General features: G+C 45.3%; 1 protein-coding gene across 3 annotated transcripts; it reads left to right on the plus strand.

Moving 5' to 3' along the window:
- Positions 1-4,346: 4,346 nt before the first annotated feature.
- On the plus strand, positions 4,347-27,017 carry ENOSF1 (enolase superfamily member 1). Of its 3 annotated transcripts, XM_082641126.1 has the most exons (16): positions 4,350-4,556; positions 8,154-8,262; positions 12,057-12,172; positions 13,867-13,953; positions 14,307-14,333; positions 16,314-16,386; positions 16,496-16,534; positions 16,964-17,046; positions 17,829-17,863; positions 19,779-19,866; positions 21,377-21,511; positions 22,334-22,375; positions 23,179-23,308; positions 23,549-23,648; positions 25,242-25,323; positions 25,937-27,017. In XM_082641126.1, exons 1-16 carry the CDS (start codon positions 4,473-4,475, stop codon positions 26,036-26,038), a joined length of 1,332 nt encoding a protein of 443 aa, XP_082497252.1. In that variant the 5' UTR covers positions 4,350-4,472; the 3' UTR covers positions 26,039-27,017. The 3 variants fall into 3 exon arrangements, with proteins under 3 accessions (XP_082497251.1, XP_082497252.1, XP_082497253.1); XM_082641125.1 differs by having other exon boundaries at positions 4,347-4,556; positions 25,242-27,017; XM_082641127.1 differs by lacking the exon at positions 4,350-4,556 and adding an exon at positions 4,569-5,155 and having other exon boundaries at positions 25,242-27,017.
- Positions 27,018-27,100: the final 83 nt, after the last annotated feature.

Consider the following 27,100-nt stretch of genomic DNA (forward strand, 5'->3'; position numbering starts at 1 on the left):
GTATGTGTGCATGTGTGCACGATCACCCATGTGCATGTGTGTTCTGTTTCACTGATTTCCTATCTTATTTCATCCTTTTGGGTTTTATTTGCTCTGTCATTTTGGAGTTTACTCTTCTTTTTCTAGCTTTTTTTAAGGTGGAAGTTCAGATCATTGATTTGAGACTTTCCTTCTTTTCTAATACAAACATTTAATGTTATAAATTTCCCTTTAAATACTACTTTAACTGCGTTCCACATATTTTGATATGTTCTTACCATATCAAAATATTTTCTAATTTCTCTTCTGAGTTCTTATTTGACTCGTGGCTTATTTATATGTTTGCTACTTAATTGTTAATTATTTGGGGATTTTCCAGATATCTCTCTTTTATTCTAGCTTATTTCTGTTTTGGCCAGAGAACATATTTTGTATAATTTCAATCCTCTCAAATGTATAACTGTATTAAAACTCTGTTTTATGGCCCAGAATATGTTCTACCTTGATGTATGTTCTGTTTGTACTTGAAAATAATATGCATCCTGCTCTTGTCAGCTAGAGTGTTCTAGAAATGTCGGTTTGGTCAAATTAATTGATAGTATTGCTCAGTCTTCTATATTTTTATTGCTTTTCTGTTGGCTTTTCCTATCAATTAATGAAAGAGGAATGTTGAAATCCTCAACTATAATTGTAGATTTTTCTGTTTCTCCTTTTAATTCTATCTTTTTTGTTTCATGTGTTGTGTAACTCTTATTAGGTGCATATACATTTATGATTATTGTGTCACAGGACAAATTGACTCCTTTATCATTATTAAATATTTCCCTTTATCCTTGGTAATATTCCTTTGTATAGATCCAGATTTCTTCTGATATCATTTTCCTTCTCCATGAAGTGCTTCCTTTAATATTTCTTCTTGCACAGGTCTGATCATACTGCATTTTAAAAGTTTTTATTTGACTTCCTTTTTGAAATGTTTTAGTTCAGTTAAGAATTCTAGGTTGACAGGGTTTTTTTTTTCCTTTAGTACTTTATAGATGTCTTCACTGTCTTCTAACTTGCATTACTCCTGACAAAAAGTCTTCTGTTGTCCTCAATTTTATTTCTTTAAATGTAGAGTGTCTTTTTTTTTTTTTTCAGAATGTTTTAAAACTAGTCTTTTATTCCTGGTTTTCAGCAATTTATTTATGATGTACCTTCACGTGACTTTCTTAAAGGTTATTCTACTTAGAGTTTGAGATGCTTGATTCAGTGGATTATGGTTTTCATCAAAGTTGGAAATTTGGGGCCATTATTTTTCAATTTGTTTTCTGTATTCACTTCTGGAACTCTACATGTCTACTGGGCCATTTACTATTGTCTCACAGGTCAGTGATGCTCTGTTCTATTCTTTTTCTGTTTAATCCTTCTTTTTGCTTCATTATGGATACTTTCTTTTGCTCTGTCTTCATATTCACTAATCTTTTCTTTTGAAGTGTCTTTTCTGCTTATAATCCCATACAATGTATTTTTTTAATCTTAGAAATTGTAGCTTTCATTTTTTTCTTTTTTGTATCCTTCATACCTCTCCTCCTTATGCTTGTGGTTTCCATCTTGAAGGTCCTTGTCTGAATTTTAGGACTGTTGGGTCTGTTTCTATTCATTGACCTTTATCTTGTTCATGGGCTATATGTTCCCGCTTTTATATATGCCTAGTAAATTTGATTGGATGCTGGACACTATAAATTGTAATTTTTGGTTGCTAGAATTTTGAGGGGGGGCATTCCTTTAAATAATGTTGAATTTTGATTCATGTACACTTTCTACCCTGGCTCGTGGGGACAGGAACTATTTTAAGCCCTGTGGAAACTCCAGGTATTATTTTGTCTATTCTTAACTTGGAATCAGTTGAATCCTTCCAAGTTTTGCATTCAAGTTCTGTTAGATCCAAAACAATCTTTAGTCTTAGGAGACTTTTTCTGCCAGTAAGGCAGTACACATTGAGGATTCTACCTGATGCCCCATGTATTACTAAATCTTCTCACTCTGGCTGGCAGGAATAGGTACCATTCCCTACCTTGTGCAACCTCCAATAATTTTTTTGCCTATTCCTTTCTGGTGACTTTCCTCAAATTTGAATAGTTTCCTCTAATTCATGTGCATATCCACACTTAGCCAAAGATTAGAAGAGATCCTTCTGTTTTCTGCCTCTCAGATTACAGCCACATTGGCCTCGTCAAACACTAATATTAGTCTTCTCAAGTCAGTAAGCCTGCTAGGCTCAGTATGGGACCCCCCTTTCCAGTAGCCTCCAGACAGTAAGCTGGTGCAACTGTAGGGTGCTTTGTTTGTTTTTCTTCTCTCCAAGATCACAGTTCTGCTCTCCTGTGGTCCAGTGTCTGAAGTCCTTTCTTCCAAATATTTTAACTGGTTTTCTAGCTGTGTAAGATGGGAGTATAAATCCTGTCCCTTTTACTTTATTTTTCCTAGAAGTAATGGGGCTATTAATTATAGGGATTTGGATGGGGGGTATGGTCAGCATTTGGAATAGCTGGGTAGCCAGGCCTCTCCCTGTATGATAAACTGATCCAGTCAGTGAGCTGGAATATTAAACCAAAGGATATGCCCAGAACTCAACAAAGAGTCAAAAAAGTTGTGGTTTTTTTGTTTTTGTTTAAGTTAAAGCACGGGTGACAGATTCAGAGGTTTAATATCAAACCAACATAAGTTCCAGATGAAGAGGAAGAACCAATTAAAGGAACAGTAGAGAAAACTTTCCAGAGCAATACATTGCTTCTGGCTTGAAAGAATCCATCAGTTGTAGAGTAAGATTAATACTTAAGTTCATCCTAAACATATATTAGTAATATTTTAAAACCATAAAGAGAAAATCCAAACATTTTCCGGAGAGTGGAAAAAAAACAAAACAAAACTCAGCTTATTCTTTGAAGAATGAGACTTAACATTACTTTTAAAAGTATTCATTTGAACTAAGAATTCTATACAATAAAATCCTTCAAATCTGAAAGAAAAACAAAGACATCTTCAGAACACAAAGTACTCGGAATATATCACCCAGGCCAGAGACCCATTCTGAAAAAAATTGAGCATATATTCCAGCCACACACCCCCAACCCCCAAAATCAAGAAAGCAAAAAATAGGGGTGAACAAATAGGTAACACAATTAAGTGTTAATAAATGTTGATCCGTATGTAAAATTATCTAAATGGCAAAGTGGGTAGGACAGGGAAAAGAAGGGCTATTTCCTATTAACATTCGAATTTCAGACTTCCCTTGGAAAATGTGAAGATGCAGCAGTCCGGGCTCTAATTCCCACAGGGCCACAATCAGCTGGAGCTAACTGGCTGTCCCTTAGCTGCAGAGACTGCCTCTTGCCTCACGTCCCCCCACCCCAAACTTTTGCTTCCTGGTGTCCACCCAGCCTCTGTAGGCGTTTGAGTTAACCATCTCAGTCTTTAGCCAAAGGAATTCATTCAGCGGGGTTTTTGCATCCTTGAGCAGCAGAGGTGACCTGGGTATCCCTGAAAACATCCTTGCCATACCAACAGGAACATATATTAATGGAATATCTATACAGCACTGCTTCCCAAACATTTAATTTTCAAAGCAGTCCCCAGAAGTAGGAACTGAAAGGTGGCCTGCTGTACTACAAGGCAAGGGGTCAGTGACCCCCGCCCCCCAAAATGGTATAAAAACTTACATGGGCACATTGGAGGGGGCGGTGTCCATAGCCTTCACCATGCTGTCAGGGGGATCCTATAGCTCTGAACCCGAGTCCCTGCAACCCAGAGGACAGAGCCCTGGGTTTGCAGCTAGAACTCTCAGCCACTTAACTAGCTTTGTGGCCTTGGGCAAGTCTCTTAAATCAATCTCTCCGAATCCCCATTCCTTCACCAATAAAGTGGACATGACCTGCCTACCTAGTAGGGTTGGGCGGATAAGAGGTCATGTATTTAAAGCACTCTGCATCAGCAAGGGTGTAATAAATGGTGACCCGCCTCTTAATTTATCAGGTGGTAAACAGGCTGAGGTCCCTTAAAAGACCCTTAGGATCTTCTAGCCCAAGGCTGTCCTGGCTGACCTTCCGACTGAGGGCAGGCGCTGAGCTGACCCGAATCTGCTGCTAGGTGATCGTACCCTGACCGGACTCGCGCTCTCGGGCACTGCTCCCGGTAAGGTCACTTTTCATGTTTCTAGTCTGGGCGGAGCAGGGTCCTGCGGGGTCGCCGATGCGGAGTGAGGTGGGTGGAGAACCCGAACGAGTCCGCCTGTGGTGCAGCTCCCCCAGTACGGGGCGGAAACTTGGAAACTTGGCGCGAAAAACGTGTGAGTCATGGGACCCTGAACTGGGCTGGCCACTCCAGTCGGGCCAAGTTCGCCAAGTTCTCGAGCGCGCCCACGCCCCCCGGGCCACGCGGCCAATCAGCGCCCACCGCACACACACCCGCCTCCGTGTGTCCCGCAGAGTTGGCAGCCCCGGGGTGCGGGCGACATGGTGCACGGCAGGATCTCTCGGCTCTCGGTCCGCGACGTGCGCTTCCCCACGTCGCTCGGGCGCCACGGCTCGGACGCTATGGTAAGCGCTGCCTAACCGCCGGAACCCTCCCGCCCCTCCGACGCTGGGCCCTTTAGGCTCGGGGCACCCGACGGGCCCCAGGAAGGTTCCCAACCTTGGAACCGTTGCTTTTGTAAGTGGAGAGGTCGGGAAGGGGAATGAAGGTATCTAGAGACTCTCCACCCTCCTAGGTTTTTTTCTTTTTTCTTACTGTTCCTTTGCTGACGTTTAGTATTTCCTGTTTTTACATTTACAATTCTCATTTTGCTGGAAATGCGAATCGTATTTGCAAAACGATGTTGTTAGGTTCCCACCAGTGAAACCCTAAAACACAGCCTAACTTCTTAACCAGAAGGAGACCAGGAAGCCCCGGGCAGGGTGTTTTAGGTGGTGATCCTGTTTCCGCCACAGCTTGCTGTGTGACCTGGAAAATCTCCTAACCCAAGAGGGCCCATCTGCGAAGTGAAGGAGTCACAGTCTGGCTGGAAAACCAGACGAACAAACTCGCAGTAACTGGGTTGTGTGAGAGGGGGCTCTCATGAAATTACCTGAAAACATGATTATAGAGGATGTGTCACATAAAGAGTCAAGTAGATGTCAGCCTTTGGAGATGCAGTAAAGTAAGCACTGAAGGGCATTTTTACTCCCTGAGAGTGTTAGCGGGACAGCCCACGCCGCCGCCACCACCTTCTAGTGCAGTGGTTCCCAAATATGAGTCTTGTGCAGGGTCTTCTCCAGGCCTGTCCCCACTGGATCCTCACTGCCCCTCCCGGCCCACTCACACATGGCACACTGGAAAAACAAAGTTGCAGGGTTGTAATGAATGTGTGAAACATCCATGTTAGGATAATGATTATCTGTTATTTGTATGGAGGGAGGGGAATGGGTACCCAAGGACTTTCATTCACACTGTAAAGTTTTGCCTCTTAAGCTGGGTGGAGGGCACCCTGATGTTTATTACATTCCCTAGGCTCTTTGTGTACCTGAAATGACCTCTTGTTAAAAAGTGCTAAAGTTACTTAAAAGAATGTCCTTTATTCTGAGATTAGGTTCTTCCTGCTTTTAAAAACCCTTATTTGTCCTTTCTTATATGATGTTATGGTAAATGACAAAAAACACCCACTGGGCAATCCTTTGTGGATCTCCAAACAAATGTTTGAAATTTTACTGACTCGTAAAATTCAAATACCTGATCATGTGCTATCGCCTCTGCCTCTCTGAGGTGTAGCAGCTGTGGGGAAACCACACAATCTCTCCAGGCCTGGGTTTTCTCATCTGTAAAATGGGTATAACAGTGTCTGCTTTATACATGTAAATGAGATGTGTGTAGAGAGCCTGACACAGAGAAGGCTGGCGATAACTGTGGCCATAATTACTGTTTACATATGAAGAAACTGAAGCAGAAGAGTGCTGACCTCCACTTTTCTTTGAATTTGTGAAGTGTTAAGGTTGCTGGCTTACCGTGGAATAATTTAGGAAATGGAATGTGTCTCTGGCCTGAGTGGTTTATGACCTCTGGGTCAGGAGAGAGTATTATCTGACAGCTGTATTTTTTTTTAAATTAGTTTCTGCTTTATAACAAAGTGAATCAGTCATACATATGCATCTGTTCCCACATCCCTTCCCTCATGCATCTCCCTCCCTCCCACCCTCCCCACTGACAGCTGTATTGCAAGCTCATAAATACTGAAGTATTATCTCCCACAGATACAGTGTGTGTTGTACGCTGATTTCCAAGTGCCTTCCTTTTATTTATTTAATTAATTTATTTATTTATTTGGCCACCCCGAGGCATGCAGGATCTTAGGAGATCTAACTCGTGCCCCGTGCAGTGGAAGCGCAGAGTCCTAACCACTGGACCACCAGGGAACTCCCCCCAAGTGCCTTCTTAATCGCAAGTCTGCTTGTCAGTCCTCAGCAGTACTGCCATGACTCTGAGGATTGTTCTCCGCACCCTCACTGCACGCAGCACTCAGCAATTCACCTCCCTCAGCACTTAGCAGCAGAGCGAGCCTTCTTGATCACAAGTAGGGTATTTTCATGAAGGAGCCCTGAAACTGTTCCCCATATTTGTTCAAGCAGTGGGTTCCAGTTACGATTTCTTACCAGCCTTTTAAGAAACGTGGAGCCCTCGGGCCTGCGGTGCTCTTAGCAGTGCTTATCCAGGAGCTCACTACGGTTCCAGAGAGCCCAGCTCCAGCTGAGCCTGCCACTTCCCAGCCAGACTTTTTTTTTCTTTTCCATTATAGTTTATATTAGATATTGAATGTAGTTCCTTTTGCCATACAGTAAATACTTCTTGTTTATCTATTTTATATATAGTAGTTTGTATATGTTAATTCTAAACTCCTAATTTATCCCTACCCGCCTTCTCCTTTGGTAAGCATAAGTTTGTTGTCTATGTCTGTGACACTGTTTCTGTTTTGTAAAGTCCATTTGTGTGTCATATTTTAGATTCCACATATAAGTGATATCGTATGGTATTTGTCTTTCTCTGTCTGACTTCACTTAGTGTGATAATCTCTAGGTCCATCCATGTTGCTGCAAATGACATTACTTCAGTCTTTTTTACAGCTGAGTAATATTCCATTGTATATATGTACCACATCTTCTTTATCCATTCATCTGTCAATGGACACTTAGGTTGCTTCCATGTCTTGTCCCAGCCATACTTTTCCTCTCCATTCCCCGTTGTCTGCTAAGCTCCCTGGAGCTGCTGTCCAGACCACTCTCTCCCGCCTCTGCCACCCAGTCCTGTGCCACTGTGTCGCCACAAAGACTGAAAACTAATGCGCCCTTGGCCCCACCTCTGCGCATCAGCCTCCAGCCATCCCTCTCATCTTTCCCTTTATTCTGTAAGGCGTGTCCTTCTCCAGAACTGATTTACGCCTGTGTCCCCATGCCCACCTTTCCTGACTGCCAGGGCCTGTTCCCTTTTCATTTTAAGTCTCTCCTTTTCTAGTGGCCCCTCTCCATCCCACATGGACAGGGCTTCCCACTTTGGAATAGTCTTTACTTGGCCCTTACACCTCTCCACCCCGTTTCTGTCCCTTCCCCACCGAACCCTAGATTACTGGTCCATGCCTGTTGCCTCCATCCCATACATCTACTTCCTCCTTAACATGAAGTTGACCTGTGTCTCCTTCCTTCTCTTGGAACTGCCCTTTCTATTTCTGCTTCCAGTGTCCTTCACCCTGGTCTACATTTCTTGCTGTCTGCTGCTCACCCCTCCCTCGCTGACCACTTGCCTTTCTGGCTGCTCCTTCCTATACTGACCACCTTCTTCCCTTTCAAGGCTCGGGCCTCAATGCCCTTCCTGTCTCATCACACACTCCCATTAAGACCCCCTCTGTGTTCATGGCTTCAGTGACCATTTTTATGCCAAAGACTCCCAGATCTCATTCCTGGATCTTCACTCTCACCTCAAGTCCAACTGCCATCCTTCAGGAGGACATTCCTTTTGTCCATTCAGAGCTCCTGTGTTTCCTTTGGGGAACATGAACAGTCCCCTCTGATGGGAACTCTTGTTGGTGTTTTCTGTTCTTACGTGATGTCATTCCCGGGTTTATTTGGGGATTTCTCACGTTTGCGGATTTGGGGGGAGCATTTCCCCTGCAGCACACAGACCCTGATTACTCAGCTGCCTACGTTGTCTTGGAGACGGATGCAGAAGATGGACTCAAGGGCTACGGAATCACCTTCACTCTGGGGAAAGGCACTGAAGTTGGTGAGTTGAACATCCCTTGAGGTTCCAGAATGCTTAAGTTTCATTTACATTCCAGTTCTGACCTTATTTTCCTCCGTATTTACACTGCTTGAAGTGAGTAAAAACAATGTTTGATGTTTTATTTCATTGGGATAAATTTTTAAATAGCAGAATTTGACTTATCTCCTTGTAGTCATCCATAGACTGCAGGTGAATCCTTGAATCTCAGCAGATTTCTCTGCAGAGCTTTGAGGACCTGAACCGCGTGAGTGAGTGAGGGACATGACGTAGGCAGGCATACATTCACAGAACAAGGCTTATTGTTGTGTGCACAGAGTCTACTTGCTTTTTTGAATATTCCACACCGAGTTGGTTTCAAGTTCACTGCTCTTCTGGGCAGAAAAGGCTGTAGGTCCTGCCCAGTTTCAGAACTCTCATCTGGAAGAGCAGATAGTGAAGAATGCACATTGAGCCGTGAGTAGGCTTGTCTTTTCTCGGAGCTGGACGAGGGCTCAGCAGTCTTGAGCGTCCACATTTTTGGAGATAAGGAAACTGAGGCCCAGACAGCTGCTTGGTTAGTCCTGACTGCCTGAAGTGCTTTCTCTCCGGAATATTTACATACAAATTATTTGCTTGTTTTTTCTTTTAAATGTATAATTGTTTTTTTTTAATGCACGCACAGTGTACAAAATTCAATATGTACAAAAAGAAGACCTCTGACAGATCAACTCCAATGGCTCATTAGGAGCTGAAGCTGAATTATGATAGGTTGAAAGGTGAGGGTCCAGGAAGGGAGGAAATAGATTCTCTAACTTTGGTGGTGATGCGATACCTCCCTCATGGATATTTGTACTGTCAGCCCTTGCCTAGTTGTAGAAGAAAAGTCTTGACCCACTGAACGATTTTAGTATCATCGAGCAAATAAAAGGTGTGTGTGTGTGTGTGTGTGTAGGACAAGGGAATCTTTCTTGAGCGTTATGTGGATGCCATCAGGCTGTTCCAGCTCCTCCCAGGGCTGCCATCCAGTCATCCGTCAGCTGGGCCTTCCGCAGACGCCTCCTGTGTGCTCCTGTGTGCTAGGCTCTCTGCCAGGCACTGCAGAAATGACTTTACAAACAGAGAGAAAGGGGACAGAGTCCCACGTACAAGGAGAAGGAAAGCACCAACTTCTCAGGGAGACAGACATAAAAGAATCAATAGTGCAGTGCGAGAAGGACTTTTTTTTTGAGTACAAGCTACACGGAAAGAAGTTTAGTTCATTGCCCAGGAGGGTCAGGATGGCTTCAGAGCAATGGTGAGGTTTTGAGATGAGCCTTGAGGGGTAACTAGGAATTGGCTGGGCAGAAGGAGGCACCTCGGCAATGATTCCCTGACCCCCTCCCCCTAAGTCAACCATTCACTGTTGATGTTTTCCCCCAGGCAGTGACTGCTGACCCCCACAGGTTGCTGAGCTGTGTATCAGCTTCTCCTGCAACTTTAATTCTCTGGTGTAAGTTGAGCACTTTATGAAGCTGCTTTCTCCAACTATACAGGGCAGCCCCCAAAGTTTGTACAAAACTCAGCAAGCTTACAAGATGTGTTCTGGGACAAGCCATAAGAACCACTTTCTGTTAACAACCAGGACCTGGAACTGGGCCCGCAGCGGAGGGACGCTGCACTGTCACGTGGTCCCTGGGACAAATGTGTTGCTGAGTTCACTGCGTGGGGACCTCCCTGACCCCTCCCCTCCCCTCCCCACACTGTCCCAATGGATGCCTCGAGCAGGAGAAATCAATTTCCATCTCTCTGTGCCTGGAACAAATGGCTCTTTTGTGGTGATGGAGGTGGCTTCCGCCTGTTTCAGACCACAGCATGACGGAACCCATTTTAATTTTAACCTTGTTGCATTTTTCAGGTGACTCACTGCCACTGCCGTCTCACTGAATGTGTTATGTGGTGTTCAAATTAAAGTTGAAAAAAATTCCATTAGCTCATCACGGTTCTTCTGCAGCCTTTATCAGCCTACTTACCTAATCATCCATCTTTTATGATCCAAGAAAACAGAAAGAAAACAATGCTTTCCTCATTACTGTGAAGAAAGCGCCTATATGTGAGACAGCGGGGAAAGTTATGGTTGATTTTTTATGTATAAATGAGACCAATATAGTTTATTTTAATAGGAAAAGAAAAAGAGGTGAAAAAAGCATAATTTTTAAAGAGAAAAAATGGTCATAAGGGTTCTTGCCAGCATGAGAGTTCAGACCCACAGTCCTCCATAGCCTTTACTGACTTGTCCCTCCCGGGCAGGAGGTGCCAGGAAATGAGTCCTGGACAGATGTAGTCACAGGAGAGAACCCTGGCCTCAGTCAGCATGGAGCTGCCTTCAAGGCCGAGTGTTTCCAGACGGATTTCCCACCCATCGCTTCAGACGTGCACACCTGAAGTAGACTGTTCTCCACACTGGAGTCAGACCACCACCGCCCAGATTTCTGTGGAAGTCACCAAATTTTAGTAAACATCCTGCAGTGGCCTCAGTTTGAGCGAGGAGAATCCACATCCTCTAGATGAATGTATTAGTGTTGCTTGCACTTCTCTTAGAGCTGTGAAAGATGAGCCCATCCTCAACATTTGTTAAATGTGTTTGCTTTGTGATGCAAACAGTCCATGGTTTTCAGCAACCATCTATCTCAGTAGAACAGAGGTTTGATGCAGATAATGATACGGACTCTCTGAGTCGCTGACTTACTCTTCAGATGTCTTTAATCCAAGAGCACCAGCCATCAAGGAGTGAGGAACCCTCTGTCTTCTCACAGTTCTAGGGAATGAGCACCTGAACTGGAATCAGTCTGCATTCCATTAACAAAAGCCCTAGAGAACACGGAAGGTGTGGATCAGCCCTAAATGCTCTATGTGAGAGCCAGTGCGAATTATCTGAGGGCTGCGTCACACAGAGGCCAAACAGATCCTAAGAACATGTTTTAATACTTTGAAAACATCTTTCTCCTAAGATCTGACTGATAGTAAAACTGTGCCTCTACAACTACCCTGTGAAGTGATGTGAGAATTTTAATATTGAAGCAGTGGCTATACCAAACAAAAGTTGATCAAAATTTTTTATAATAAATTCATTGCTTTAGGGCTAAGTTGATGACTTGGTTTGATTATTTTGGCCATTTACACATAGACTGAGTGTTTTATAGACTGAGCAAAGGATAGAAGGATCTTTCCCATACAGTTTGTTACTTTACTTGTTCATCTGACATAACACAATAAAGTCTTTTTAAAGTAGAACGCCAGGGCTTCCCTGGTGGCGCAGTGGTTGAGAGTCCGCCTGCCGATGCAGGGGACATGGGTTCGTGCCCCGGTCCGGGAAGATCCCACATGCCGCGGAGCGGCTGGGCCCGTGAGCCATGGCCGCTGAGCCTGCGCGTCCGGAGCCTGTGCTCCACAGTGGGAGAGGCCACAACAGTGAGAGGCCCGCGTACCGCAAAAAAAAAAGAAAAGAAAAGAAAAATAAATAAATAAATAAGGTAGAACACCAAAAATAAGTTATTGATGGTAATGCTGACCCAAATGAAGATTAACTTTGAAATTAGTTATGAAAAATGTAGTCTATCTTTTCAGAAATTAAGCTCAGTATATAGATTAACAGCTATTCTATTATGTGCTATTAGTTATGACAACCATAGAAGACATATTTGGGGCAATTTTTAAAGGCATGTACCTTTTGTATTTAAAATTATTTTCATTAATGCCCACATTAGATTGTTTGTGGTGCATGCATGTCTTAATTTATTTACACCAGAACTAAACAAGAATTAAATCCCCTTTAATAGTTGTCTGTGCTGTGAACGCCCTGGCCCCCCACCTGCTTAACAAGGACCTCAGGGACATTGTTGGTGATTTCAGAGGCTTCTACAGACAGCTCACGAGCGACGGGCAGCTCAGATGGGTAAGGGACCTGTTTTGTAAAACACTTCTATAAATAACTCAGGTCTCATGTCCTTTGATTGCAGCATTTGTGAAAATAGAGACAGGTTTACAGTTTTAAGGTAAAACATTTTATTCAGATAAATTAGGGCTTGAACCATTTGGGCAATCAGTATTTTGAGGTAATCTGTTCCTTTCTGTAAGACTTGAATCTGGACATATTTGGATCCTGAGAGCTATCTCTGCCCTTATGGACCTCATCTCTGCTCCCTGGATGGGGAGAAGTAGTCTAGACCCTCTAGAGGATAAAGTGCTGAATGGGCAACCTTTTTAAGGGAGACATAATATGAGTAGAATTGAAGTTGTGGGAGGCAGTTATTAAGGACAAACGTAAGAGCAGAGCAAAGGTTAAGAAGAGAAAGACCAGAGCACCTTTATGTGTATAGGGCTATATTTGAACCCTAAGTTCAAAGCATGAAGAAAATGAGGTTCTAGAGAGAGGATTTTATCACAGTAAGGTCAGTCTAGCAGCCAAGACCTTGCCGATGTCTCCTGACATCAGCTCTGTCTTTTCCTAAGTGCTCAGTCTCCTGTCCATGTACAGAGAAAGGCACATTGTCCACATTGCCTCGAATTTCATTCTTAACTTCTGCCAACCAAGTGAAACTTGCTTTTAAAGCATCCCTTCGAAGGAGTTCCCACTGGTCGAATCTGGGACAATTCAAGCATCAAAAGAAGTGTGGTGGTGATGTTTACCAGTCACTGAATAACCTAAGACTCCATGAGTCTGTTCAGATAGCAAACAACCAACCAACAAGGGAAACTTTGTCATTACAATCAAATACACACTAATATAACAGGAATGGTAACATTAGAAAACCACCATATTACAACCATACCTGTAATTGATTGAGGTAAGAATCACCAATGGATGCTAAAACTTGGGGGCAATATTAATCTCCTTACTTAGAAAGGGAAATGGTAACCACACAGTGGGGAAGCCTAAAGGATACTGCCTTACCCAAGTGCTAAAAGATAATAGCCCTAACAAAAAAATGTGGTGGCAACGTTGCAACCTAATCATGATGGGGCTGCAGACCAACCCAGATGGAGGAACACTGTGTAAGTCAACTGGCCTGTACTCTTTGAGAATATTGATATCATTTTTAAAAAGAAGGAAACTTGCTCCAGATAAAGAGAGACTAAAGTGAAATGTCAGCTAAATGCAATATGTGAATACAAGAAAGTACATTATTGGGACAATTGGTGAAATTTGATTATGGACTGTCTTTGTAGGTAATAGTATTCTATCAATGTTATATTCCCTGAATTTGATCGTTGTTCTATGGTCATGTAAGAGAATGTCCTTGTTTTTAGGAGCTACATTCTGAAGTATTTAGGGTTAAAGGGGCATGATATTTGCAACTTACTCTCAAATTACTCAGTGAAATAAGTTTATATTATATATTTTATTTTTCTGTACATATGTGTATATGTGTGTATATATGTATATGCAAAGAGAGAGAGAGAAATACATAGGAGTTCTTTGTACTATTCTTGCAAATCTTCTATAGGTTAGAAACTATTGAAAAAGAGCTTACCCTCTAAGTGAGTTTCCATTGCTGCCTTTTAATTCATGAAACATGTCCCTGGCTAGAAGACCTAAATATCTTTTTCTTTTCTAAGAAGTGCTGGTGTGTTTTGCTTCCTAACCAGATCGGTCCCGAGAAGGGTGTGGTGCATCTGGCCACGGCGGCCGTTCTCAATGCCGTGTGGGACCTGTGGGCCAAGCAGGAGGGAAAGGTAATCCTCCAGACAGCACCTCTGTGACCCTGCAGCACAAACACTTCCTCTACGAGCAAAGGCAAACGCACAGCAGGCTCCCAGGTGACATACGGAGAATTGTTCGATTATTCGTCTCCGCTGAGAGGTACTGGCCACAGTCAGGTTGTTGTTGGAGTAGGCTAGAAAGGGCTGAGCAAGGAGGGGTGGCAGAGACGAGGGGCTGGGAGGCAGCATGAGCCGATGGGCAGGCAGGCAGGTGTTAGTCTGATGGTGGGAATTTGCCACTAGTGCATTTACTGTCAGAAAACAAGTGGGTACTTCACACGTTTTGGGTACTTCACACACTTTACAAATCTTTTCTTTTCTTCAAGCCTCTGTGGAAGTTACTTGTTGACATGGTAAGTAAATTCTTTAATATTCTCATTGTTTCTGTAAATGAAATGGATTTCATGGATTACTTGCCTTTTGATAATCAGTAAATACATTCAGCACTGTCTCTGGATCAATCACTGTAGTGCTGATCAAACAAAACCCAGTAAAGTCTAATATTCTTTTTATTTTTTGGCTGCCTCGGGTCTTTAGTTGTGGCACGCGGGATCTTTGCCACGTGCAGGCTCTTCGTTGCGGCGTGTGGGCTTCTCTCTAGTTGTGGCGTGTGGGTCTTTTCTCTCTCCAGTTGTGGCGTGCGGGCTTCTCTCTAGCTGTGGCTCGCGGGCTCCAGAGCGCGTGGGCTCAGTAGTTGTGGCGCACGGGCTTAGTTGCCCAACTAGGGATTAAACCCGCGTCCCCTTCATTGAAGGATGGATTCTATACCACTGGACCACCAGGGAAGTCCCAAGTCTAATATTCTTTTTCTGGTATTTGAAGTAACAAAGAGCTGTGCTCATGCAGGCAGGGAGGTCCGATGGTCCCGCCTCCCCCACTGTGGCACTTGCTTCCACATGTAATACAAATTCTTGAGTTTCCGTTTCCTAACTGTGAAAAGGGGATAATCATAACTTCTCTAGAAACTCCATAGAATTGGTTTAAAGGCAATTGAGAAAAGTGCTTTACAAACTCTGATGAGCAAGATGTTATTATTAAAATATTATCTGGTCACTTTGACTCCAAGAGTAAATGGCAGATCAGACTCTTGAGCAAGGAGCCCACGGTGAATTCTAAAGATGTGCCCCTGCCGTTTCCTTTCTCCTTGACCTGTTGATATCAGGGATGAGCACCTGGCTGCCAAGGAGGAAAAAACTCTGGGCAGGTTAAGGGGAGTGAACTTCAGGCCCAGGCAGACCTGGCTTTGAATCTGGACTCCACCACTTCCTGGCTGTGTGACCTTGAGCATGCCACTTAACCTCTCTGAGCATCATCTTGCTCGGGGCGATGCCTTAGATGGTTGCTGAAAATCTGGTGGTTAACAAACGAAGGTCCTGGGACTTCCCTGGTGGTGCAGTGGTTAAGAATCCACCTGCCAGTACAGGGGACACGGGTTCGAGCCCTAGTCCAGGAAGATCCCACATGCCGCAGAGCAACTAAGCCTGTGCGCCACAACTACTGAGCCTGCACTCTGGAGCCCACGAGCCACAACTACTGAGCCCGTGTGCCCTAGAGCCCGTGCTCTGCAACAAGAGAAACCACCGCAATGAGAAGCCTGCGCACCGCAACAAAGAACGGCCCCCACTCGCCGCAGCTAGAGAAAGCCCGCACCCAGCAACAAAGACCCAACGCAGCCAAAAATAAAATAAATAAATTTACTAAAAAAAAGAAAAAGAAAAAACAAAGAACCATGGCCTTGAAGACTGTTGGGCCGGCAGACGTTGTCTCTTCTCTGGAGGAAAGCGAAAATGAGAGGCTGTAACATCATCTCTCTGACATGGTTGCGGGTGGCATGGGGGCGCCATCTGAAGGGGAAGGACGTGGACCTCTTGAGCCACCTGCAGGCTCAAGGTTGGCCTCTCAGAGGGGTGCTGGAGGTGGCCCCCAGAACTGAATGATTTGGGGCCACTAGGAAAGTGCCTGAAATCCCACCTGTGGACTTTTCATTCTTTTGGATCCTGTTCCCTGTTTCAATGCCAGTGGTCTTAAAAGAAGCAGAATCTCAGCATTGAGAGCTTTTATGATACTTAAGGGTTACAGTGGAGTACTATTGGTCACAGTACAACCTGCTTCCAAACTGGCTGACTTAGATTGGGGTGGGGGGGTCTCGCCAGAGACCCAGCCGAGAATGTGGGCCTCCCCAGTGAGGCCAAAGCCCCGACTTCGGGGAGGGAGGAGAAGGGGACCCAAAGGTCCTTTCCCGGACAGAATAAGCCCATGTCCAGCAGATTTTTAGAAACATAATCCACTTGTGAATTGATGTGGGCCTTTCCTACCTGCTGTCTTGCTGCCAGGACCCCAGGAAGCTGGTATCCTGCCTAGATTTTAGGTACATCACCGACGTCCTGACAGAGGAGGAAGCCTATGGTGAGTCATCCCCAGGAACTGGGAGCTTTCTGGTCCATTCTTATATGGAAGCAATGGGGCCGAGTGCTTTGTTGTCTAAAAGAGTGATAATGCTTTTTATTTTTTCCAGAAATCCTGCAGAAAGGTCAAGTTGGGAAAAAAGAGCGAGGTGGGTTGTGAGGAAATTCTCTTCATTATTTTTGCTATCATCGTGCACTTTTGAGTGTCCCCGTCCTTGAGTGTCCAGGGGTTCGCATCATCCCCCTGCAGCAGGCCCACGGACAGACGGTTGAGTCTAGATGCAGCGGCCTCCTGGTGTGACCTCTTAGGTTAGAGTTCACTTTGGCCACTGCTGGGAGCAAGGCTGGTTTTAGGGTTACACCACACGCCACGGGCAAGGCCTTGGCCAGCAGGGCGTCCCAGGGGGTATCCTGGGCCCTGGGTGCGACATCCTTGGGATCCGCACCGCCTCCGGGTGCCTGTGCAGGGCGGGCAGGAGAACAGCTGGATTCTCTGTGGGCAGTGCCTTAGCCACGGGCAAGTCTAAAGCTGAAGGTCCCGCAAACACAAAATGTTGACGAGCGTTGTGTTTCCACAGAAGAGCAAATGCTGGTGCACGGCTACCCCGCCTACACCACGTCGTGCGCCTGGCTGGGCTACTCGGATGCCACACTGAAGCAGGTGGGTGCTTGAACCTGGTTTTCTAGACAGGCTTTCTGGAGAGACGTCATGTTTTCCTCTTAGCCTTTCTGAATCGTTAGAGATCCCAGGCCTCGCCCTGGAGGTCCTTGGACGTGAGCAAAAGGAAAGCCGTTTCCGTTGTGGACGTTGGGCCCGTGAGCTGGTGAGCCCCACCTTGGCCCTGGAGGGGGAAGCTGATTCCCGGGCAGAGGCAGCAGCGTGACGTGGTGCCATGTGAGCCCTAACCGTGCTCCGCCTCGGCGTCCTCACTGCGAAGTGGGGAAATACTAGCTGTCCGGGGGCGGGGGTTGGTTCTAAGGATTCCGATGAATGCTGCCGTGGTGTGATGCTCGCAGCACATGGTGGCACCTGGTGGGCGGTCGGCGCCTGCCTGCTTGACTGCCCTTTCCCATCACCCCGCGCTCACCTGCCGCCGAGAGTGAGAGAGAGGGGAGACTAGCTTCCGTTCGTTACTCTTTTATCCACTCATTCTGTGGATGCCACAGAACATCCTGGCTTTAAAAAGAGGGACAGAAATGCTCCATTCCCCAACCAGGAATGTTGTGACCATTAATGAAATGGTTCCCATAGAGATGAGGAAAGAAAGTCACCAAGCGGTCGTGCTCTGTTGGCTAAGCTGTTTCTGCTCTCAATTTCAACACATGGTGGTTCTTCTGGTTCACGGTACAGCCATAGCGTTTGTGAAGCCCAATCAGAGGTGGCCACGGTGCTGCTTAGACCTACGGGTGTGGGTGGTGATGGCTCTGCTCCTCTCCCCACAGCTCTGCAGCGAGGCGCTGGAGGACGGCTGGACCAGGTAACTTATTTGGGTGAACTTGACTCTCCAGTTAGCGAGAGAGGCTGGTCGGTTGAGAGGAGCCAGGATCCAAAGGTACCAAGGAGGCCAGGATTCGCCCAGAGCAGTCTGGTGTGTAAGGACACACCAGGGAAATTTCAGCTGAAGCTCTTTCTCCAAAGATGAGCTCTGAGTCTAGTTAGAATCCTGGAACATCAGAGTTGAAAGAGATCATCGATTTCCAGCCCCGATCTAGAAATCTACTCTTTACTATAGTAACAAGCATTGATTCAGCTTCTACGTGAAAACCTCCAGAGGCAGCGAGCTTGTAGGGCACTTGTGCATTGTTGGAAGGCTCTGAGTGTTAGAAGAGCTTCAGTGTAGCGGACCCTTTGCTTCCCTATAACTTCCAGCCACAGGTCGCAATAATTCTCTTCGGAGTTCTTCTCCCAAGAGCCTGGTCCCCCTCTTCCCCAGGCCACCTCCTCTCCAGACTAAGCCTCTGCCTTCTCTTCTGTCCTTCTCCCGCGTGGTTATGGACCCCTGGGCATCCTGGGGTTTCCTTGGGGTAAACTACGGTGGGCAGTGGCCCCGAATCCCGAAGCTGTGCAGGACACAGGGACTATCACCTTTTGATCGAGTCACTGAGCCCATCCGTGCGGCTCAAGGTAGACATTGTGCCTGTGAGCCGTCACCAGGATCTCTGGGCAAGTCTGGCCACCCGCCTCCTGCCACTCCAGGTGTGGTCTGTGGAGCAGCAGCACTAGCGTGCCCTGCTGCTGCTCGCGGTATTTAGAAAACCATTTGTATAGGTTGCTTAATAAGTAAGGACCAAAAACAAGGTCTCCCCTCACCTTTAAAAAACAAGTGCAGAATCTTGGGCCTCACCCCAGACCTGCTGCATCAGAATCTGCATTCTAACAAGATCCCTGGGTGATCTGCGTACCCAGTGAACTTTGAGAGGCACTGAACTCTGGTTGAATCCTCAGCTAAGTAAAGGGTTGGGGACTGAGAACTTGATGGAGGCAGCATGAAGCAGTGGAAAGAGGCTTGGGATGTGGGGGATTTGGAATCAACATTATGCCTTTTCCCTTCATCTCCTGCAGTGCCTGCCTGCTGTGTGACCACGGGCACATTGTTCAACCTCTCTGAACCTCATTTTCTCTATATAAAATGGGAATAATAATATCTCATGGTTCTCCTCAAAGTTGCTGTCTCTGAAAAGGACCAGCACAGCTGGGATTGGTAGCAGGTGCTCAGTAAGTGCTGGCACCTTCCCTCCCTCCATGTACCCAGGAAAGGCTGGAGCAGACACCGCTAGGAGTCAGAGAAGGCCGAGGAGAGATTCCTAGGCCCCTGAGCATGGGAAGCCCAGCATCCAGAAGCTAAGGATTCCACCCAGGATAGAAAGGTCATCTTTAGTGTGTTTGGTGCTGAGCGCAGGGGAGAGAATGGCACAGGCTGTGAGAGGGGCTTTTTTGTCAGCACAGAGGGTGGGTGTTGTGGAGAGGAGGACCTTGGGCCATCCTGGCTCCAAAGCAGCAGACTGGCGTCCGTGTGTAGGACAGAGAGGCTGGTGAGTGAGGGAGAGGATGCCAGCTCACCCGCCAAGTCTGACTATGCCTTTTCCGTTCTTAACTCCTCTTCATGGCACAGCAAAAACTCAGTTAATGTTATTAAAGATCTAGCTGCTCCGTCCATTGCTGGACTTCAGGACAGCAGGTAATTTAGAGTTACCCGATACTGAGTAAAAAGATACACTTACAGGGTTATTTTTGAGTGGCTTGTCTGAAGATTCATTGGGAAAGGGCAAGAGTTTACTAGAAAATGTGACCTGTGAATTACTGACAGAAACAGTCACTTCTGCAGAAAAGCCACGTATCTTTGCCAAGTCAGGGGACAGATCTAAGTTACGAGACCAAACCTTTTTTTATAGGTTTAAGGTAAAAGTTGGTGCTGATCTCCAGGATGACATCCGTAGATGCCGACTCATCAGAAACATGATCGGCCCTGAGAAGACGCTGGTAAATAACCTCCCTGCCACTGAGAAGTAAGCAGCTGTATTTGAGAAGCCTTGTCTAGGGCCAAAATACAACTTGTTTCAAGTAAGGATTAAAGAACATTGGGAATTTTAACACCATATGTCAGAAGTACAGCTTTGAGCTCTTGGAGTAGGCAAATTGTTTAAAAAAACAAAACAAAAAAACCCCCAAAAAACTGAGGGGGCTGATTGATAGTTTTTTTTTCTGCAGAACTAATTCAGTAAGATCAGGTTTAGGGATTGTTCCTTTGTGCTAGGACAGATGCGCCTGAGCAAACAGGTCTCCCATTGGCGCCCCCGGTATGTCAATCATTCAACCCTCCTTCTTAAGTCCGCCAACCCGCCTTCAGGTAGGTGGGTCTCAGGGAGCCATTGCTCAAGAAATGCTGGAACTTTTGCCGAGATAAATGTTAAGGATCAGTCATTCCTATGTATTTTTATAAAACATTTCTTCCTATGTATAAAATATTTTCATAAAATAGTCACAGTAAGATGTTTTTATATCTTTTTGGAGGCATGTTTCATATATTAAAATAGAAGTTTTGAGTCCTGGACCTAAGATCAAAAGTCCCATTATTTATACATGAATTAATGCTACTTTTGTCTTGCAAGGTCATTCTCATCTAAATAATTTATGACAGGAATAGATTCTGGGCGCACTATCCTCTGGTTCCCACAGAGTCCCACAAGGGACCTCTTATCACTCAGCACATTCTACTAAAGAAATCCATCTCTGTGTCTGGCTTCTCCAAGTGTGATGATATCGGGGATGGAGAGGCCCTTTCTTGTCTCTGCACACCCAGCACCTGGCTTCCTGGCAGTCTCACTGCACACACAGGGCCCAGGCCTTAGGCCCAGGCCTTAAGAGTGAGAGGCCTGGATTTGAACTCACCATTTACTTATCGTCCTTGAGCAAGTTAATCCTCTGCGTATCAGTTTTCTTGTCTGTAAGACGGGTTAATATGAACTGTCTCATAAGAGTTCTTATATTAAATGGGACAAAATCCATTAAATGCCTAGCGGAGTAGATGCCTAGTTAATGGTAAGAGTTTGGGTTATTTATTATTGTGCCAAACACATAGTAGGCAATAGCCAATAAGTGACTATTGAATAAACTCGGTATTAACTGTGCATGATTCAGAATGTGATAAAACAGTGCCTACAAATGATGAACCCTGCAAGACAAATGTATTTGGGTGGTTTCTAAATGTAGATCAGGCTGGAGCTCCAGGGCCAGTGAGCACTTCTGGGCCCAGGCCAGGGCACTTCTGGACCTCACAGTGGCTCCCTGAGTGACTTGCATCTCCTCTGAGACAGTATCTGGAGCCAGAGTTCATCTTGGTGGCTGCTCTCGGGCTCCTTTTGTTATGGTTGTGTGCTGGGCCCCAGCAGTCAGGGGCACCGAGTGACAGCGTTTCCTCCTGGGAGCCACAGCCTGCAGCAAGGTCAGCAGCGGGCACACCTCCCCATGAAGGGTCCCTCCGTCCTTTCAGATGATGGATGCCAACCAGCGCTGGGATGTTCCCGAAGCCGTGGAGTGGATGGCAAAGCTGGCAGAGTTCAAGCCCCTGTGGATTGAGGAGCCCACCTCCCCTGATGATATTCTGGGGCATGCCACCATTTCCAAGGTAAAAAACCTGCTGCTACTGCTAGAGTGGTGGTCACAGATCCTAAGATTCCTGGGCTTATCCCCTTTCACAGTTCTATTTATTTTAGAGAAACTAAATTGCTAGAAGTTGAAAGGCTACCAGCAATCCAAAGGTTAACAGACCTGATTCCCATACTTTGTAAATACAGAAATCTGACTGATACTCAAATATTTTACTCACCCAGATTGAAACAAAGTGTAGATTCCTCTGGCTGATTCACAAGCAAAGGTTTGCTTAGCTAATGTCAAGGTCAGGCCTCCCCATGAGAAGGCTGCCCATCCGTTTCCACAGAGCCCTTGAACCAGGGCGCTTCCTGGGCAAACTCACCTGAATTCGGGCCGGCTTCTCTCCCTTTCATATGTAAGAATATGTGAGAAATATCCTGTCTCTCAGGGAGAGTCTCCCATTAGCCGGGTTCACAGCACAGATCTATAAGCCAGAGCGCCAGGTGGGTCACTCATAAGGAGAAAGTGTAACTTCTGGGAGCCCTATATTTTTGCATCCTGACAGAGCAAGCTCCATGAGCAGCCCTATTTAAACCAAAGGCTGCCGGATGGGTGAGAAATCAGGGAGGAACTGGTTGTGGGATGGAACACGTGCTGGGGTCAGACGGAGATGGCCCAGTGCACCCCCCACCCCCTCTACCACCTTCTGCGGCTCCTTAAACTTCACACGGCTCGACAACAGGGCTGTTTCCTTCTTCAGCTCTAAATAGCTGAACAGCTCTAAATATTTTTAAACATTAGGAGTCTCAGTTCAAAAACCTAGGCAAATAACATCAGGTTGCCTTATATTTCACAGGCACTGGTCCCCCTGGGAATTGGCGTTGCCACCGGAGAACAGGTAAGAGATGTCTCCTCAGGGTCAGCACACACTGGCCACCGACTAGGGACACTGGCATATGCTAGGCTACATCACCTCTGTTGTTCTGAGTTGGGAGATTTTCTTAATCTTAGAAATTGGGTCACCTTAGACCACTTCATAGTCTGGAGTAACATATATATAGTAAAGAGCTTGCATGTTCTTCTACAATTCCTATGACTAAGGTCATTTATCTTTTTCAAAGTAGCTCATCGGAATTTACAAGGCAGCAATTTAAAGCTGCAGGGGCCTAATAAGCACCATGTGGTTTTAAGAAAGCCAGCTTCCAAACTGGGTAAACATGATAGCGTTCCCTTTTTGTGCTTATAAACGAAGCATAAGCGCCTGCCAAAGCCCGCGGCAGGCGGCCCACGAGCGGAGCTGTGTGAGGGAACAGATTCTCGGCTTTCCCAGCAAAAGGAGCAGCGCCGTTCTGCCACGCTTCTGTTTCGTCGCCCGCGCCACCTGCTCATCGCCATCCCCTTATTTCATCCTGATGCTTCATCTCCCACTTAGAGGTGGTGGTTATGCACTGATAGGTGGCGAGTGGTGTGACTTTTACATGACACACACGTGGTTCCACCAGCAAATCTGTAACGAAGTGATCAGAAGGTCCCCGCCTGGCCTGTCAGGGCTCACCGCATGCCAAGTGAGAACAAAAAATGAATACAGTCTGGGCTTCCAGGAGGCCACCGATGAGACTCAGAATGGGCGCAGTGCCAGGTGTATAGATCCTGAAGGCCGAGGCTGACTCTTCTGTTGGTGTATTTTAATTCTACTTCCAGTGCCACAATAGAGTGATATTTAAGCAACTCCTACAGGCAAAAGCCCTGCAGTTTCTCCAGATCGACAGCTGCAGGCTGGGAAGTGTCAACGAGAACCTCTCAGTGCTGCTGATGGCCAAAAAGTTTGACAGTAAGGGCACCGCGGGGTCACGGACCAAACACCATTTCCCTGCCTGGTTCCCTCTGGAGTTCCCCATTTTGACTTTTTTCTAAGTCTCATTTAGGCTTAATCAGGGAATCTCTGATGATTTTCATTCCTAAATATTAATGATTTGATCACCTGCAGGCAACAAGCAAAGCTGCAGGTTCTCCTTCACTTCTCCCTCGCTGCCCTACTTGGCACTCAGTGGGAATCTGTCTTCACTTTTAGTTCCTGTGTGCCCGCATGCTGGTGGAGTTGGCCTCTGTGAACTGGTGCAGCACCTGATTATATTTGACTTCATATCAGTCTCTGCAAGCCTCAAAGACAGGTCAGTGATGTGGCATTAACTTCAGTACTGTCTCTCAATCCAAGCCAGACCCCTGGCCACTGGCACATCCCATAACTCAAAGGTAGTTTGAGACCCACTACTGCATAGTCTTTTTTCTTCTAGAGGGTGGTTTCCTGGTAGCTGACTTACTGTTTTCTAGGTACATAAGCGGGGGTGGGGAGAGTCTGCAACCAAATGGAAACCAGAAACAGCTCCTGTTTCTGACTTTCTAAAGCCCCGCTTTCATCGTATGTATTCTCTCTGCTTCTGTCCAATTTCTTCCCAACACTGGAGTCTTCAGGATCTGGCTGCATCTTTTAGTTCCATCTTATTTCTCAACATGCGCCAGGTGAGCTTTAAATTAGGACAGTCTCCTTCCAGTCACCTGCAGACATACGAGTTTATTATGCCTTTCTTTCCTCCAAGAATTAAATGCGATAGCGCAGAAAGATCACTAGGGGTATACAGTGAAAGCATGAGGACACGCACAGGAAAGGTGAACATCAAGTTCAGGATTGAGAAGTGGTACCTGTGAGGGTCTACAGAGACTTCAACTATAAAGTAATGGTTCTTTCTGCAGCTGGGTATTTAAACCTGAGATATTTTAAACTAGAAAAACAAACACTCCTAGGTTATTCTGCTTTTGCCCCCTCATTTCAGTTCCTTAAAGCAGGACTAAGGGAGGGGCTCCAACCAACCTTGACAGGTCCTGCAAAGTTTTGAGGAATGCAAAAAAGAGGGTCAGCTCTGACCCACTGGACACTATGCCCACCCATGAGTGGGTGAGAACCTCATACCACCCCCTGAAAGCAGACCTCACTGCTTGGGAATGCCACCATGCAGGAGGGACAGCCACCAGACACAGATGCTGTGTGCTGTCACCTGCTTTGTTACCCTGTGTGTGGAGCACCGCTTCCCTGTTCATTCTTCAAGGCCCACTGTCCTCTCCCAAGGGGCCGGTTCTTCATCTGTAGCCTGTTCTTTATAGATTATACACAGTACATATTATAGTCAACAACTTGGTATCTACGGCCATTGAAACCACAAGGCCCTCTCTTACCAGTTCCTTTGTGTCCCCAGCACTGGACACAGGGCCTGCTCATCTCAGCTGTTCATTAACCAGTGGCTGAAGTAAGGCAGTAGAATTAGGTCAGTTGCCCCAAGTCACAAAACTAGACAGTGGCTGACACCAAATTTGAACAGATTGGTCTGATCCTAAAACCTGTGTTCTTCTAAATCATTTGTGTAGCTGGAAGGGACCTCATTTGGTGACTTTAATCTGTTCACCTTTTGGCTAGAGGCACCCAAATAATCCCAGATACATCTAAGTCTAAATTGATGCCTTTTGGTTCACAAAACCTTAAGTTAAAAGATACTTCACAGTTCATTTCATCCAAGCCCCCACACTGCTTTACCTTACAGAGAAGAACCTGAAGTCCAGAGGCTGAGGGACTTACATAGAAATACATGGTATCAGCCAAGCCTTGGCAGAGTCCATCCTTTCTTAGTGGTGCTTGCCCCTTTGCCCTAACGGCACCACATGAACTATCTAACCGAAGGCATTGTTACCCCAACCCGATTCCTTCCTCCCAGGATGTGTGAATACGTCGACCACCTGCACGAGCACTTCAAGTACCCCGTGATAATCAAGGCAGCTTCCTACATGCCTCCTAAGGTGAGTTTGGCCAGGGAGGCCCCCCCAGAGGAGGCGCTGCCAGCCCTGCCCTACTCTTCTCAGGAGCTAGACCCCAGAGCACAAAGCTTTGTCTCCTTCAAGTCTGTTTTCAATATCTAGAAACAAATGGCTCTTTAGTTAGTCAAATTCCCCAGGCCTGAAGGTCAGGATGCCCCTGACAAGGATTCTCTCAGGCCAGCCTTTCCTCACCAGCTGGACCTGAAAACATGCACTCCTTGGGCCCTTCCTGCCCCAAACAAAACTAAACTAAAAAGAAAAACCCGGCACCATCTAGCAAGTTAGTGAAGGGTTTTGACTGCAGTTGTGTTATCTGTGCCATTTAGCCTTCTGTTCAAGAGATTGGGGCTCATTTTCACCAACAGAGGTTGAACTATCAAAGGAAGTGTGAATAGTTAACTAATCCTGAGAAGCAGCCAATACAGTGCGTCCCTCGCCCCCATTTCAAACAACCTGCAAACTTATTTTTAAAATATTAATTCAATTGCCTCTGGCTTTGATTTAAAAGCATTTCTAGGAACAGCAGAAATAAGTAAAATAAATGACTTTTGTTCTAGGTGGTTATTAACATGATTCCATTTTTTGTCTTTGATAGGATGCTGGTTATTCAACAGAAATGAAGGAGGAATCTGTAAAGAAACACCAGTATCCAGATGGTGAAGTTTGGGAGAAGCTCCTTGCTGCTCAAGGGAATTAGAGCTGAATGCTTAACAGCTTTTGCTTTAAGTGAAAAGGCTTAAAATTTCTTGGGTATGGTTTTACAAAAACAGAAAAAAAAATTCATCCTACCAATCAGAACAAGTTCAGCTGAAAGTCATACTAACCTCAGGCATCATTACTTGATCCTTTCAGCAAAAAACACATTCTCCTATGTAATCTTTAAACAAAAGTAGATCCAACTGTCTCAAAGTCCAGGAAGATGTTAAAATTTCTATCACGTGCTGGTACCTAGACATTAAACTTCTTTGAAAATAAGCAGCCATGTTGGAATAATTCCTTAATCTTTTTAAAAACACACTTGTCATAAATTAGCATAATAAAACAGTCGTGCAGCACTATGGGGTATCTGATATGCAGCAAAGGTAAAAACATTTCACTGATCAGCCCTGAGGTGGTTTAGCATCTTTCTCTTGCTCAGTCTAAGCACGTTATTACGAGAATTCACACCATGCTGAAGCTAATGAGGGTAAAGGGATATTTCATAGACTATTTTTATAACCCTTAAAGCCTTTATCCCAAATAATCATTGTATTTTAATGATAAAATGCAGCTAGAATTAGATGAATCATAGAAAAATAGGGTGAAATATAGCTTAGTCAGCATTTCTAAAATATACCTTACCCATCTAAGCAGCATCCAAAAGAGAACACAGCATAGGTATGTTAAATCTGTTTTAGGCAGGAACTGAGCAGATAAATGGCAACATGGAATTCAAAAAAACAAAACAAAACATGAATGCAGAACATTACAGCAAGATATAAAACAAATATAACTATATGTTCATAACCACACTAGAGGGTTCAGTTAAATCTGTTTTAGGCAAGAACTGAGCAGATAAATGGCAACATGGAATTAAAAAAACAAAACAAAACATGAATCCAGAACATTACCGCAAGATATAAAACAAATATAACTATATGTTCATAACCACACTGGGCATTATCGTGACTGATGGTGTTATCCAGCTCGCTCCAAGTTGGGGCAATAGTTATACATAATTCTTGAAGTTCACTGACCATTTTCATAAAAACATTATGAA

This window comes from Mesoplodon mirus, assembly GCF_964341445.2.
Source record: "Mesoplodon mirus genome assembly, chromosome: 13".
Classification (NCBI taxonomy): Eukaryota; Metazoa; Chordata; class Mammalia; order Artiodactyla; family Ziphiidae; genus Mesoplodon; species Mesoplodon mirus.